We start from the raw sequence: 16,367 nt of genomic DNA on the forward strand, positions 1-16,367 counted from the left end.
CACTGAGCTCTTCAGTAAGGCCATTCTACTGACAATGCTTGTCTATGGAGATTGCATGGCTATGTGCTTGATTTACACTTGTCAGCAACAGGTGTGACAAATAGCTGAATCCAGTTATGAAGAGGTGTCTACATACACTACACAGTGCATTATGAAAGTATTTAGACCCCTTCACCTTTTCCACATTGTTAAAAATCTAACTTATTCTAAAATGTATTAATTTTCCTCATCAATCTACACACAATAACCCATAATGACAAAGTGAAAACAGGTTTAGACATTTTTCGAAAATGTATTACAAATGTAAAAAAACATTAATACCTTATTTACATAATTATTCTGACCCCTTGCTATGAGTCTCGAAATTGAGCTCTGGTTCATCCTGTTTCCTTTGATCATCTTTGAGATGTTTCTACAACTTGATTGGAGTCCACCTGTGGTAAATTCAATTGATTGGACATTATTTGAAAAGGCAGACACATGTCTATATAAAAAGGTCCCACAGTTGACAGTGTATGCCAGAACAAAAACCAAGCCATGAGGTTGAAGGAATTGTCCGTAGAGCTCCGAGACAAGATTGTGTTGATGCACAGATCTGGGGAAGGGTACCAAAACACTTCTGCGGCACTGAAGGTCCCCAGGAACACAGTGGCCTCCATCATTCTTAAATGGAATAATTTTGAAACCACCAAGACTCTTCCTAGAGCTGGCCGCAGACAAATTGACCAATCGGGGAGGTTCTTGGTAATGGAGGTGACCAAGAACCCGATGGTCACACTGACAGAGCTTCAGAGTTCCTCTGTGGAGATGGGAGAACCTTCCAGAAGGACAACCATCTCTAAGCACACAGCCAAGACAACGCAGGAGTGTCTTCGGGACAAGTCTCAATGTCCTTGAGTGGCCCAGCAAGAGCCCGGACTTGAACCCGAGCTAACATCTCTGTAGAGACCTGAAGATAGCTGTACAGAGACCCTTCCCATCCAATCTGACAGAGCTTGAAAGGATCTGCAGAGAAGAATTTGAGAAACTCCCCAAATCAAATCAAACTGAGCATCATATTGATTAAAGACACTACTGACTGACTCAAACTCCATAAATATGTATTTATTAAATCACATTCCCTTAAAATAATGTTACAGTTTAATACATGTATATATATATCAAGTGGTATCTTCAAGCAGTGCTACAATCATTCAAGTACATTACATGATTAATGAAATAATAAACATTAGGTGCAAACCATTTCTGACCACAATGTAGGCCTATAGGCTAGCGAACCACTGTTTGTAGCATCGAAGACAAAAACACCACTCACTCACTCACTCACTCACTCACTCACCTACCTAACTCACTCACCTACCTACCTACCTACCTAACTCACTCACTCACTCACTCACCACCTACCTCACTCACCACCACTCACTCACCACCACCACCACTCACCACCACACCACCACCACACCACACTCACTCACTCACTCACTCACTCACTCACTCACTCACTCACTCACTCGGTATATTGATGTGCCTAAAGAACAGTAAGCTTCCCTCAGAGTCAGAAGACTAGGGCCCGGTTTCCCAAAAGCATCTTTAAGGCTAGGTACAGAACCCCAGGTTCCTATGTAGCAGTAGTTGTTCCTGGTTACTTGGTGCGTGAATGGTGCTGGCAAGTCAGCACACGTTTCTTTTGACCATTAGATGGCTAGAGCATTGGGTCACCAAGGTTGTGGGTTATATTTCTGTAGGGACCACATACAACTGAATATATTGATGAGAAGAGAAGCATCAGTGGTTAGCATGGTACGGACAGGTGGCAACATCAACCCAACGCTGTGGGTTTAACGCAGTCATGGTCCCTCACACTAGTAGATAAGACTGACTATGAGTGTTCAGCACATTGGATATAGAAGCTCTGCATCCCAATATGCACCCCATTCCCCATCTAGGGCACTTACTTTGACCAGGGTCCAATATCCCTGTAACAATACACTACTTTTAACTAAAACCCTAAAGGGCCCTGGTCTAAAGTAGTGCACTATATAGGGAATAGGGTATCCTTTGGGACGCAGACCCGTCACTGTGCGTCCTCCTCCATGGCAGAGCGGACCCGGTCTTCCAGCTGGGCGGCGGTGGGCCGGGCGTCAGGGTCTGAGGCCAGCATGTCCAGTAGCAGGGTGCAGACAGCCTGGCCAGGAGGGGGCGGTAGAGGGGGGGCGCGGCGGGACTTCATGGGGATGCACACCTGGAGGTCTGGGTTCTCACACAACGCCTCGCCCAGTGGCATCAGCCAGCGAGCCTTACACACATACGCACCTGTAGGGAAACATACTGTATATCAGTACTAACACCTTTAAAGAGCCTGCATGTTTCCCAGTCAAAGGAAGATACTTTGATGATATTTTGTGATGTCTTTTTTTGTTAATTTTGGAATTCGGTGAGGGGATTTTTCCCCGGGATGTTCAGGCACACCATTTTTTTCTTCATTTTTCCGGGAGGCAAGTTTGGAGCTGAAGTCTACGCCCCAAACATCGGAGTTAGATGTAAAATTGCGCAACTGAGATAAAAAAATAACTCAAGAAATCTGTCGTTACTTTTGACATCTTAGATTAATTCGTACAATTTTGAGATGGTGTATACGGGCTACGGCATCTCGAAATGGACAAACAGTACTATTGCTGTATTCTTCTCGTTTTTCAAGAAAAGGTCTTGAGAGTATGTAGGTACAGTCGTTCGGTTCGCCGAGTTCTGCTAGGCGCCAGCTGAACTGAAACAAGCTGACGCCTTAAAAACACATAAGCACCTGTGGGACCACACAGGTACGGGACAGATATCAGTATTTCATTTTTTTCAGAAAAAATATCATGTTTATATGTAGAAAAAAACAACAACAAGCCATCATTTTGATCCTTCAACCAGGAGAACATGACCCAGTGTAATAATTACTGTAGTAGAACTGTCATCCATTCATGGGCTCTTGGAAGACAACAAAAGGAGGCAGAGGTGTAATGAGCCACTACTTTACTGGCTGAGGAAGTTTCCCTCCCTCCCCAACTCACCCCATCCATTCACCCACCAGACCAGGGACAACATAATGACGCCTCAGTTCCCCGGTTTATATTCAAATCCAGGATTGTCTTCAGTAACAGAGACATTTTCATGCAGGTTGATAACCCACTTGAAACGGAGGTGGGGAAGGAAGGTATTATAAATGGAGGTGGAGAAGGAAGGTATTATAAATGGAGGTGGGGAAGGAAGACATTATAAATGGAGGTGGGGAAGGAAGACATTATAAATGGAGGTGGGGAAGGAAGGTATTATAATGGAGGTGGGGAAGGAAGGTATTATAAATGGAGGTGGGGAAGGAAGGTATTATAAATGGAGGTGGGGAAGGAAGGTATTATAAATGGAGGTGGGGAAGGAAGGTATTATAAATGGAGGTGGGGAAGGAAGGCATTATAAATGGAGGTGGGGAAGGAAGGTATTATAAATGGAGGTGGGGAAGGAAGGTATTATAAATGGAGGTGGGGAAGGAAGGTATTATAAATGGAGGTGGAGAAGGAAGGTATTATAAATGGAGGTGGGGAAGGAAGGCATTATAAATGGAGGTGGGGAAGGAAGACATTTTATAGTAAACCTGTAGCAGTGTTTTCCTCCAACAGAGCTGCTCGTGGACACCAGACATTTTAGAGAATTAAATCTGACAGTCTGTATTCTACTGCTTCATCATCCTCCGACTCTGAAGAGCCAAAATGAAACCGCGAGCATTCATATTCAAGGGTTAGCGTAACTAACCCCTCTGAATCTTTTCACAGATAGTCAACATAGATTTGTTTTCCTTGTTATTCCTGTGTGGAGCCCTCCCTCCCTCCCCACAACTCACCCAGTTGTTCCTGTGTGGAGCCCTCCCTCCCTCCCCACAACTCACCCAGTTGTTCCTGTGTGGAGCCCTCCTCCAGGAAGGTGAGTCTCTCCAGGACGGCCCAGAACATCACTCCCAGGGAGAAGATGTCTGCCTGGGCTGTGTAGGTGAGGCCACCCCACACCTCTGGAGCCATGTAGAAGTCAGAGCCACACGTAGAGGAGAAGTGCTGTCTGGTCAGACTGGTGTCTCCTTCCATCCCCTGGCCCCCCTCAACGCTCATCTTACTCAGGCCAAAGTCAGCCACCTAAAGGAAGATGTGGAATGGAAGATTGAAGAAGGTGAATATTGTTACAGTATCAAGCTGAGGATTTAAATTAACTGTCTGTGTTTGGCTGTTAAAACCCTTTTTTTTAGTAGACAAAATGTAAGAAATGTTCTATGTACTTTTCAGTTGGGACCGTGGTTACACTGGTGTTCAGTACAACGGCGTTATAATGGGGCCGGAGGGGATTGCGTCATCTGTGTCCCTATATGTAGGACCCTACATGTAATGGGGCCGGAGGGGATTGCGTCATCTCTGTCCCTATATGTAGGACCCTACATGTAATGGGGCTGGAGGGGATTGCATCATCTCTGTCCCTATATGTAGGACCCTACATGTAATGGGGCCGGAGGGGATTGCGTCATCTCTGTCCCTATATGTAGGACCCTACATGTAATGGGGCCGGAGGGGATTGCATCATCTCTGTCCCTATATGTAGGACCCTACATGTAATGGGGCCGGAGGGGATTGCATCATCTCTGTCCCTATCCCTACATGTAATGGGGCCGGAGGGGATTGCCATCTCTGTCCCTATGTAGGACCCTACATGTAATGGGGCCGGAGGGGATTGCATCATCTCTGTCCCTATATGTAGGACCCTACATGTAATGGGGCCGGAGGGGATTGCATCATCTCTGTCCCTATATGTAGGACCCTACATGTAATGGGGCCGGAGGGGATTGCATCATCTCTGTCCCTATATGTAGGACCCTACATGTAATGGGGCCGGAGGGGATTGCATCATCTCTGTCCCTATATGTAGGACCCTACATGTAATGGGGCCGGAGGGGATTGCATCATCTCTGTCCCTATATGTAGGACCCTACATGTAATGGGGCCGGAGGGGATTGCATCATCTCTGTCCCTATATGTAGGACCCTACATGTAATGGGGCCGGAGGGGATTGCATCATCTCTGTCCCTATATGTAGGACCCTACATGTAATGGGGCCGGAGGGGATTGCATCATCTCTGTCCCTATATGTAGGACCCTACCGCTTTACGGGCTCCTAACCAACTGTATTATTTAGTCGTTTTTTTTACTGCGTTGTTTCCAATTTATTTTGTACATAAATGTTGCTGCTAACATCTCTTATGACCAAAATAAGCTTCTGGATGTCAGAACAGCGATAACTCACATCAAACTGGACAAAGATTTTTTTCCTTTAATGAGTCCGACGCAAAGGATATACTGCTTTCCGGAGACAAGGCCCAAATACACAGTCATTCGCATGAAGAAAAGGCGGAGATACAGAGGGAGAATGTTTGGGGTGCCTTGTGAGGATTCGGAGGCGAATTAGTAAATCACCACTACCATCGGTTCTATTGGCCAACGTGCACTCACTGGAGAATAAACTGGATGATCTATGGTCGAGACTATCCTACCAATGGGACATTAAAAACGGTAATATCTTATGTTTCACAGGGTCGTAGCTGAATGAAGACACGGATAATATAGCGCTGGCTGGGTTTCCGTGCTGTCATAGCTGAATCAGAATTAGTTAGGTAACATTGATAAATAAGAAGTTTTATTTATTTCATAATATGCTTATGTGGAAAAAGTCACTTGGGGCCCTGAGAGGGGAGAGGTCAGGAATGTCTTCATATGTGAGTGTATATGTTAAACCATGTGAAGGGCTCCACAATGTCTGTACTCCAGTCACTCCCTCCTTTTCCCATTGGGGGGAGGAGTATGGCAGTGTCTGAAACCATTGTATGTCCCCTCTGATGTTGAAACGTATCTTGACCTAGTATATGACCTAGAGGCTCACTCCTCTCAGAGTTTGTCCAGGGGTGGGTTGTATTTGAGATGGGAATATCTGGAATTGACAATTGATATATGCCATTGGATGAGGTAATGTTTTGGTAATATGAAGTACCAAGAACGAGATTAGAACCTCATTTAGGAGACCAAACTGAACAATAATTTATAGCTAATTCTGTCTGGCTATGGGATACTCCTCTCTCAAGTAAAAGTCTTTCTTTGTGAACAGTTCCTATTATCTGTGGTTTGTCATGTCGACTAGGGGGTGGATCTTTGCGATAAAAGATCTCAGTTGCCATTATGTTGACTCTCTCAGAATTCATTTATAGACACTGAATTGATCTGAGAGTCACAGGGCTATGGTGAAGCTCATATTATTAAACGATGAAGTTTAAAGTATAACTCTGACTTGTGTGTGGTTTGTAAACTCTCCTTTCACTTAGTAATACAGGAAATTACCATGACAGTGCATCAGCAGAGTGCGCAATGTCTAATATTTAAAAAGTCTTGAGGTACTGCTCGCCTGAGGTAGTGTATCTACCAAGAGAGTTCTCATCTATATTATTCGGAGCAGTCTATTTACCACCACAAACCGATGTTGGCACTAAGACCACACTCAACCAGCTGTATAAGGCCATAAGCAAACAAGAAAATGCTCATCTAGAAGCGGTGCTCCTAGTGGCCGGGGACTTTAATGCAGGTAAACTGAAATCTGTTTTACCTCATTTCTACCAGCATGTCACATGTGCAACCAGAAAAAAAAAAAAAAAACTCTAGACCACCTTTACTCCAGAGACGCGGACAAAGCTCTCCCTCCATTTGGAAAATCTCACCATAATTCCATCCTCCTGATTCCTACTTACAAGCAAAAACTACAGCATGAAGTACCAGTGACTTTCTCAATACGGAAGTGGTCAGATGACGCGGATGCTACGCTACAGGACTGTTTTGCTAGCACAGACTGGAATATGTTCCGGGATTCATCCAACAGCATGGAGTATACCACCTCAGTCACCGTCTTCATGAGTTAGAGAGGGTTTGGCCGGTAGGGATATCCTTGTCTCATCGCGCACCAGCGACTCCTGTGGCGGGCCGGGCGCAATGCGCGCTAACCAAGGTTGCCAGGTGCGCAGCGGTTCCTCCGACACATTGATGTGGCTGGCTTCCGGGTTGGATGCGCGCTGTGTTAAGAAGCAGTGCGGGTTGGGTTGTGTATCGGAGGACGCATGACTTTCAACCTTCGTCTCTCCCGAGCCCATACGGGGGTTGTAGCGATGAGACAAGATAGTAGCTATCAAAACAATTGGATACCACGAAATTGGGGAGAAAAAGGGGTAAAAATTCAAAAATAAATAAATAAACAAGTGCATCGACGACGTCGTTCATCACAGCGATCGTACGTACATATCCCAACCAGAAGTTAAAGGCTAGACCTGACACTTTCAAGGAGCGGAACACTAATCCGGGCACATAAGAAATCCCGCTATATCCTTAGATGAACTACCAAACAGGCAAAGCATCAAAACAAGACTAAGATTGAATCCTACTACGATGCTCGTCGAATGTGGCAGGGCTTGCAAACTATTACGGACTACTATTACGGATGTAATCTCTATCGCACTCCACACTGCCCTTTCCCACCTGGAAAAAAGGAACACCTAAGTCAGAATGCTGTTCTTTGACTACAGCTCAGCGTTCAACACCATAGTGCCCACAAAGCTCATCACTAAGCTAAGGACCGTGGGACTAAACACCTCCCTCTTCAACTAGATCCTGGAAAAAGAGGGCCCAACAGGCCCCTGTTAACATCGACAGGGCTGAAGTGGAGCGGGTCGAGAGTTTCAAGTTCCTTGGTGTCCACATCACAAACAAACTATCATGGTCCAAATACACCAAGACAGTCGTGAAGAGCGCACAACAGTGTCAGAGGAAGGCCCAAAAAATTGTCTAGGACTCCAGTCACCCAAATCATAGACTGTGCTCTCTGCTACCACATGGAAAGCAGTACCGGAGCACCAAGTCTAGGTCTAAAAGGCTCCTTAACAGCTTCTTAACTGGTGAACAATTAATCAAATGGCCACAGGACTAATTACATTGACAACTCCCATCCTTTGTTTTTACACTGCTGCTACTCACTGTTTATTATCTATGCAGTCACTTTACCTCTACCTACATGTACATATTACCTCAACTAACCTGTACCCCCGCACATTGACTCAGTACCGGTACCCAAGGTTTATATCCTCATTATTATGTAATAATGCTTCTACACCTGCATTGCTTGCTGTTTGGGGTTTTAGGCTGGGTTTCTGTACAGCACTTTGAGATATCAGCTGATGTACGAAGGGCTATATAAATACATTTGATTTGATTTTGAACTTCATTTTATATTTTACTTTAGTTAATTTAGTAAATATTTTCTTAAGTATATTTCTTTAACTGCATTGTTGTTGGTTAAGGCCTTGTGCGTAAGCACGGTAAGGTCTACACCTGTTGTATTCGGCGCATGTGGCAAATAAAATTTGATTTAGTTACACTGAAGTGTTCAGTTGGGACCGTGGTTACACTGAAGTGTTCAGTTGGGACCGTGGTTACACTGAAGTGTTCAGTTGGGACCGTGGTTACACTGAAGTGTTCAGTTGGGACCGTGGTTACACTGAAGTGTTCAGTTGGGACCGTGGTTACACTGAAGTGTTCATCTTCTTAGCACGCACACACCCCTTTCCCTTCCCTTTGAATTTTGGTGCACCTACCTTGATGAGAGGCCCGTTAGGCGTGAGACAGACAAGCACGTTGTCTGGCTTCAGGTCTCTGTGTACGATACGGAGGCGGTGGAGGAAGGCCATGGCTGAGCTTAGCTGCTGGACCACACTGTGGTTCCTCTGGCTTTCTGGAGGTCTGGACAACAGGTAGTGGTTCAGGTCTCCCCCATCACAGTACTCCATCACCAGCCACAGGGCCAAGCAGCGCCTGGGACCACGGTTCTCCTCTCCTGTGGGGGCTGGTCTCTTTCTGGGCCTGGAGAGGCCAGAAATTTTCCTCACAGGCGTTTTGGACATGGATAAGTCTGACTCGGAGTTAGTTCTCAATCTGCTCTTGGTTCTGAAGAGACCCCCCGAGTTAGTTCTGTTCTTAGTTTTAGACCGGGAGGAGTCTGACTTAGTCCTTTTCTCCTCCTGGCACTGCTTTACCCCCACCATGCTCCCCTTTAGGACGCTCTCCACCAGGTCCAGAGGCAGCCTGCCTGGCCTTAGGGGCTGCAGGGTCTTGGGTCCGGTCTGCAGCAGACAGCCATGGAGGGCGATGACATTGGGGTGGTTCTTGGCCGTGGCTCTCATAGCCCACAGCTCCTGGAGGTAAAGCTCGATGCACTCTGGGCTACTGCAGGGCAGGCGTTTTATGGCGACCTGCTCGCCTGTTTTAGCCATGTGGCCCTCGAAGACCACCCCGTAACTGCCTCGTCCGACCTCCCTCTCAAGTGTGTACAACTCCTCCATCTTCTGACTCACTATATAAAACAGTAACTTGGATTGTTCTTAGATTCTTGGTTTGAAGTCAGTGTTTGAGTTTACCATGTCTGCAAAATGACAAAAATATTGTTAGCTAGTTGTAGCTATCATGAAATGGATGAGACGTGATATGATCTCAGTCTTTCCTGTTTGAGCAAATAAGCTTAGCAACAAGTAGCTCTCAAAAACACAAAGGTGCTTCCAGCATACATCCTTTTGGGTTATCAGCTGATTGTATGGAGGGCAGCTGGGACCATGTGAACTACAATCCCACTACAATTAGAAACGTTAATAATCCTCACTTGCAATACGTTTTTAGAAACATCTGGAAGTTAACAGTGAAAAGAATCTTTCAAATACAAAAGACACAGTTAAATGTACATGGTTGAGCAAAGTTGCATCCTGGTTGCACCCGAAAGAATTTTCAAAACATGATACGAAACTTCACCCCCAATTATGCTTAATTTGGCAGAATCTCAATTGCATTTTCTTGATTGCTTGCATCCATCCTCTCCTCGTCAAAATCCATTGGATGAGAAGGCCAGAGGTCCCTCCCCTGTGACCTTTTCCTCCAATGGATTTTGAGAAGGAGACGAAAAAAGAGGATACGAGGAGTTTACAATTGAGATCTTCCCAGAGTCACTAAGTGGGGAAAGTCTAAACGGTATCCTTGGGACATCCCAACTCTGATGTCACCCCATTGAAGTTCAAATGTGAAACGGTTAAGGTTAGGTAAGGGTTATGGCTAAGGTTAGGGTAGGAGTTAAGGTTAGGATGTCCCAAGGATTCCGGATAGCACTAACCCTAAGAAGGCGCTGCATGATCATTCAGATATCTGCATTGGCACTGCAGCATTTACAGTGTTATGTCCTCTGCAGAAGTCAGGGCATTCATACTTCTTGTGCTTCTACAGGCAGAGCTTTTGTGAAGGAAGTTGTCAAGGAAGTAAGTTTGTGTTTATACAGGACCTCCCACCTTCACCTACCGTCAACCAAGCATGTCAATGTGGAGCCCTCTGCATTGTGCAACCAGAATACAACTTTACTAAACTGTGAACATTAACTGTATATTTTGAATTTGAAACATTATTTCTCGCGTATATGAATGTTAAAGTTATAAATGTTTCTAAAACTGTATCGAGTAAAAGGCGTATTTGCGTTTAGACAGAGGATTTAGTGAATAGCCCAAAGGCCGGTAGATGGAGTTAGTCATTTCATCTTACAGTCCAAAGACATTGCATTCAACTGGTTATACAATCGGATCTCCCGTGGACCGTTCATAAATAAATCTTATATTCAGCTGCAAATGCGTCGATTTCTTCCTTAACTCGATTTAATGGTAAAAAAACAACAGGGAAAGTATACGCATACGTTCTTTATGAAACAATGTTCCACCACCAATGCTAGTAGAGTGTCTGCACTACAATGCCTTTAGATGACAATATGAAAATATATGCACGAAAATGTAACGTTATGCACTCATATTGACTAACATTTACCATCTATTTGAATGGTCAAATGTTAGCTACCTAGAAGCCCGCGATAATTATCTGATGTATCTAACTTGTCAACATGTTGTTTGCAAACAGGCATTAACAGTAGCTAAAGAAGTTAGCTAACTAGATAACGTTAGCTAATATTTTGTCAATTTTACTGACTATAGTAAAATGTGGTTACCTAGCTAGTTGAGGAGACCTTAACAATAGTAATGTACTTCCAACTGACTTTCACTTTTCACGAATAAATTTACCAGATTTGCATATTTAAATCGCTTGTCTTGGTAACGGTAACAACCGAGCGTCCTTCTCGTTTCAGTTACGGTTGGCTAACTGGTTAGCTTGCTAAACGTATCGAGACATTTTAATTTAGTTACATTAAGTAAATTACACTTACCCCCATAGAGTTCATTTATATTTTTTCACTAAAAGTTCATTATAACTATGTGTATCTGTTAATTTGACTAAGAGGTGAATCTGAAACGGATACCAACATCTTCGAGTCAAATGAAAACAAAGATAGATTTACAGAACTTTCCTCTCCCCTTTGGAACCTCCCGCTCTTAGACAAACGTGCGCTGTGATAGGCTACAGAACCGTACGTAAACGACAACGTTTACGTGTATCATTGGCCAATCAACGAAGATAGATGCATGTTTGATATAATTCGAAATGTCCAATGACGGAACGTTTCATATAATTTAATCAAAATGGCGGATAAATGAAGGTAGTTCACTCAGGCAGTGTTTGCTGTTGAAATAAAAGTGTCAATTGCGGTCTAGTTAACTGGGTGTCTCCCATAAACACCAATGCAATCAATAGCAGCTGGGTAGTCTACTTTGTTCATTGACTGTCAGTAGTCACGTTTCCATCCAGTTTTTATGCGAGTAAAGTCATACTGTATACAAAAAAATAATCACGATATCTGTGATGGAAACAGGTCGTTTCGGTACAATTTTATATATGCCGACATATAATTTATTCACTCTGCGTCAGTAAACATCGGCAAAAAAGCGCAATTAAATTGTTGCAAGCGTCACATTTAGCCATCAACGCTCTGGATAACACGAAAACAGCCTAACCGGCTCTGCTAGGGCGAGTAAAATGGTCAGAGTAATTTGTGTCTGTAAGTAGCTAGCAAGTTAGCCCGTCAGCCTGGGTGCTTGACCGCAGTTGTGAGGTCAGAATGCTCGGATCAACCCTACTCTTCAGCCAGAGAATCCAGTGTGCCCTCTGAAGGGTCCAAGTCTTTATGAATGGATAATCTGACCGTGATGAATTTACAGCCAGATGGCACTCTGGCACTCCAGATTTAATTTAGGAACACACCCTACATGGTGGTATCTTTTTGCGCCAATAAAATTAATTATGCAATAAATGGTGGTGGCTTTTTTTGCCAAAGTTTACTGACACCGGCCATATTCAACAGGTGTTGAGCGTTTGTAAATTCATCAGTTATTCTGCAGTCTGGCACACAGACGAGAGTGCTCTGAAATCGGAGTAGATAGCCAGAATGAATTCACGAAAACCCTTGGAGTCAGATGAGGATATGTATATACTGTACTCGATACCATCTACTGTATGCTGCTCTGTACCATCACTCATTCATATATCCTTATGTACATATTCTTTATCCCCTTACACTGTGTATAAGACAGTAGTTTTGGAATTGTTAGTTAGATTACTTGTTGGTTATCACTGCATTGTCGGAACTAGAAGCACAAGCATTTCGCTACACTCGCATTAACATCTGCTAACCATGTGTATGTGACAAATAAAATTTGATTTGATTTGATGTGTGGTCCTCCCACTATGACTCAGGAAACCATGCAGTTTATTAGGCTAGAGATGAAATCAATTGTGAATTTCAGAGTGGTAAAAGTGCAAATAATATATACTTAATTCGATGTTGGACAGTAGTTAGGCTACACCGAATGGAAACAGATTATTTTTTACTTGAAGTGATTATTACATATTTTCTTGTGTTACTCAAACACGATTGAATTAAGAAATAATAATTAGAAATCATGTAAGATTGATGAAATGTATTTAAGTATTCATGTTTATAACAACTCAAATACCTCAAAAAATGAATCAATGACTCCTTTCCAATGGAATATCAAGGATGTTACTCATGGTGACATGATGATCAATGCTTGGCTGCCGTTTGACTAATAAAAATAATCTCCTTTGTCCATAATCTCATGATGTAGTAGTAGTCTGCACCAGCACTGTATCTGCTATCTGTTAGCTGGAGCTCACTACATCATCACTCACATTACCTGACACCCTAGACCTACTTTAATTTGCATACCACCCCATCCATTGAAGATGCAATCACCATCACACTGCACACTCCCCTATTCCATCTGGACAAGAAGAAATACCTATGTAAGAATGCTGTTCCTTTGACTATAGCTCAGCCTTCAACACCATGGTGCCCTCCAAGCTCATCATTAAACTCGGGGCCCTGGGTCTGAACCCCACCCTGTGCAACTGGGTCCTGGACTTCCTGACGGGCCGCACCCAGGTGGTGAAGGTAGGACACGACACCATTACGTAGATGCGCAACACAGGGGCCCTACAAGGGTGCGTGCTCCGCCCCCTCCTGTACTCTGCGTTCACCCATGACTGCATGGCCACGCACACCTCCAACTCAATCATGAAGTTTGCAGACAATAGGAGTAGGCCTGATTACCAGTTTACAGGGAGGTGAACTCCCTGGCGGACTGGTGCCAGGAAAATAACCTCTCCCTCAACGTCAACAAAACAAAGAAGCCGATTGTGTACTTCAGACAGCAGAGGGAGCACATCCACATCCATGGGACCGCAGTGGAGGAGGTGAAAATATTCCTCAGCGTACACATCACTGACATAGACAGTGTGGTGAAGGTGGCGCAACAGCACCTCTTCAACCTCAGGAGGCTGAAGAAATTTGTCTTGGCCCCTAAGACCCTCAAACTTTTACAGATGCACAATTGAGAACATCCTGTCGGGTTGTATCACCTCCTGGTATGGCAACTGCACTTCCATCAACCGCAGGGCTCTCCAGAAGGTGGTGCGGTCTGCCCAACGCATCACCGGGTGCACACTACCTGTCCTCCAGGAAACATACAGCACCCGATGTCACAGGAAAGCCAAAAAGATCATCAAGGACATCAACCACCCGAGCCATGTTAACCCCGCTATCATCCAGGAAAGGTCAGTACAGGTGCATCAAAGCTGGGACGGAGAGACTGAAAAACAGCTTCAAGGCCATCAGGCTGTTAAATAGCCATAACTAGCCGGCTTCCACCCGGTTACCCAGCCCTGCACCTTGGAGGCTGCTGCCCTATGTACAGTTGATGTTGGAAGTTTACATCCACTTAGGTTGGAGTAATTAAAACTAGTTTTTCAACCACTCCACAAATTTCTTGTTAACAAACTATAGTTTTGGCAAGTCGGCTAGGACATCTACTTTGTGCATGACACAAGTCATTTTTCCAACAATTGTTTACAGACAGATTATTTCACTTATAATTCGCTGTATCACAATTCCAGTGGGTCAGAAGTTTACATACACTAAGTTGACTGCCTTTAAACAGCTTGGAAAATTCCAGAAAATCATGTCATGGCTTTTGAATCTTCTGATAAGCTAATTGACATAATTTGAGTCAATTGGAGGTGTACCTGTGGATCTATTTCAAGTCCTACCTTCAAACTCAGTGCCTCTTTGCTTGACATCATGGGAAAATCAAAAGAAATCAGCCAAGACCTCAGAAAAACAATTGTAGGCCTCCGCAAGTCTGGTTCATCCTTGGGAGCAATTTCCAAACGCCTGAAGGTACCACATTCATCAGGCCAAAATTCTCCCAACTTATTGTGGGAAGCTTGTGGAAGGCTACCCGAAACGTTTGACCCAAGTTAAACAATTTAAAGGCAATGCTACCAAATACTAATTGAGTGTATGTAAACTTCTGACCCACTGGGAATGTGATGAAAGAAATAAAAGCTGAAATAAATCATTCAACTATTATTCTGACATTTCACAACATTAAAATAAAGTGGTTGATCCTAACTGACCGAAAACTGGGGATTTTTACTAGGTTTAAATGTCAGGAATTGTGAAAAACTGTGTTTAAATGTATTTGGCTAAGGTGTATGTAAACTTCCGACTTCAACTGTACACAGACATGGAATCACTGGGCACTTTAATGTTTACATACTGTTTTACTAATTTCATATGTATTTACTATATTTAGTTAATGGCACTCCAACATTGCTCATCCTAATATTTATATATTTCTTAATTCCATTCTTTTACTTTTAGATTAGTGTATATTGTTGTGAATTGTTAGATACTACTGCACTGTTGGAGCCAGGAACACAAGCATTTAGTTAGATACTACTACACTGTTGGAGCCAGGAACACAAGCATTTAGTTAGATACTACTACACTGTTGGAGCTAGGAACACAAGCATTTAGTTAGATACTACTGCACTGCTGGAGCTAGGAACACAAGCATTTAGTTAGATACTACTGCACTGTTGGAGCTAGGAACACAAGCATTTAGTTAGATACTACTACACTGTTGGAGCTAGGAACACAAGCATTTAGTTAGATACTACTGCACTGTTGGAGCTAGGAACACAAGCATTTAGTTAGATACTACTACACTGTTGGAGCCAGGAACACAAGCATTTAGTTAGATACTACTGCACTGTTGGAGCTAGGAACACAAGCATTTAGTTAGATACTACTGCACTGTTGGAGCTAGGAACACAAGCATTTAGTTAGATACTACTACACTGTTGGAGCCAGGAACACAAGCATTTAGTTAGATACTACTGCACTGTTGGAGCTAGGAACACAAGCATTTCGCTACACCCGCAAAAACATCTGCTAATTGTGTATGTGACCAATAAAATAATATTTGATTTAATATGGTGTCAAACCCGAAATCCGATTCAAAAGTCAAACGAGCACTAGATGGTGCGCATGAGCACGATGAAACATTTTTTTTTTTAAACTTTATTTTACTAGGCAAGTCAGTTAAGAACAAATTCTTATTTTCAATGACGGCCTAGGAACAGTGGGTTAACTGCCTGTTCAGGGGCAGAACGACAGATTTGTACCTTGTCAGCTCGGGGATTCGAACTTGCAACCTTTCGGTTACTAGTCCAACGCTCTAACCACTAGGCTACCCTGCCGCCCCATAACGTAACACAAAAAAAAGTCAAAAAAGATCATTTTCGATCAATAGATGTCGAATTTAACTTGTTTTGACGGCTATAAGTAAGCAATAAAAGACCAGAGGTGGTGTGGTATATGGCCAATATACTACGGCCAATGGCTGTTCTTAGGACACAGCCCTTAGCCGTGGTAGGCCAACACCTCATTTCAGGGAAATGTCCACAATGGAAGTGACATTAGTT

The 16,367-nt window shown here is 43.6% G+C and overlaps 1 protein-coding gene across 1 annotated transcript; it reads right to left on the reverse strand.

The window, feature by feature from the left end:
• Window positions 1-1,467: 1,467 nt before the first annotated feature.
• si:ch211-63o20.7 (Serine/threonine-protein kinase pdik1l-B-like) lies at window positions 1,468-11,526 on the reverse strand. The gene is made up of 4 exons (XM_029649299.2): window positions 11,350-11,526; window positions 8,702-9,525; window positions 3,926-4,166; window positions 1,468-2,313 (listed from the first exon to the last, which is right to left on the reverse strand). The coding sequence occupies exons 2-4, from the start codon at window positions 9,443-9,445 to the stop codon at window positions 2,075-2,077; spliced, it is 1,224 nt and encodes a 407-aa protein (XP_029505159.2). The 5' UTR covers window positions 9,446-9,525; window positions 11,350-11,526; the 3' UTR covers window positions 1,468-2,074.
• Window positions 11,527-16,367: the final 4,841 nt, after the last annotated feature.

This window comes from Oncorhynchus nerka, linkage group LG13 (assembly GCF_034236695.1).
Source record: "Oncorhynchus nerka isolate Pitt River linkage group LG13, Oner_Uvic_2.0, whole genome shotgun sequence".
Classification (NCBI taxonomy): Eukaryota; Metazoa; Chordata; class Actinopteri; order Salmoniformes; family Salmonidae; genus Oncorhynchus; species Oncorhynchus nerka.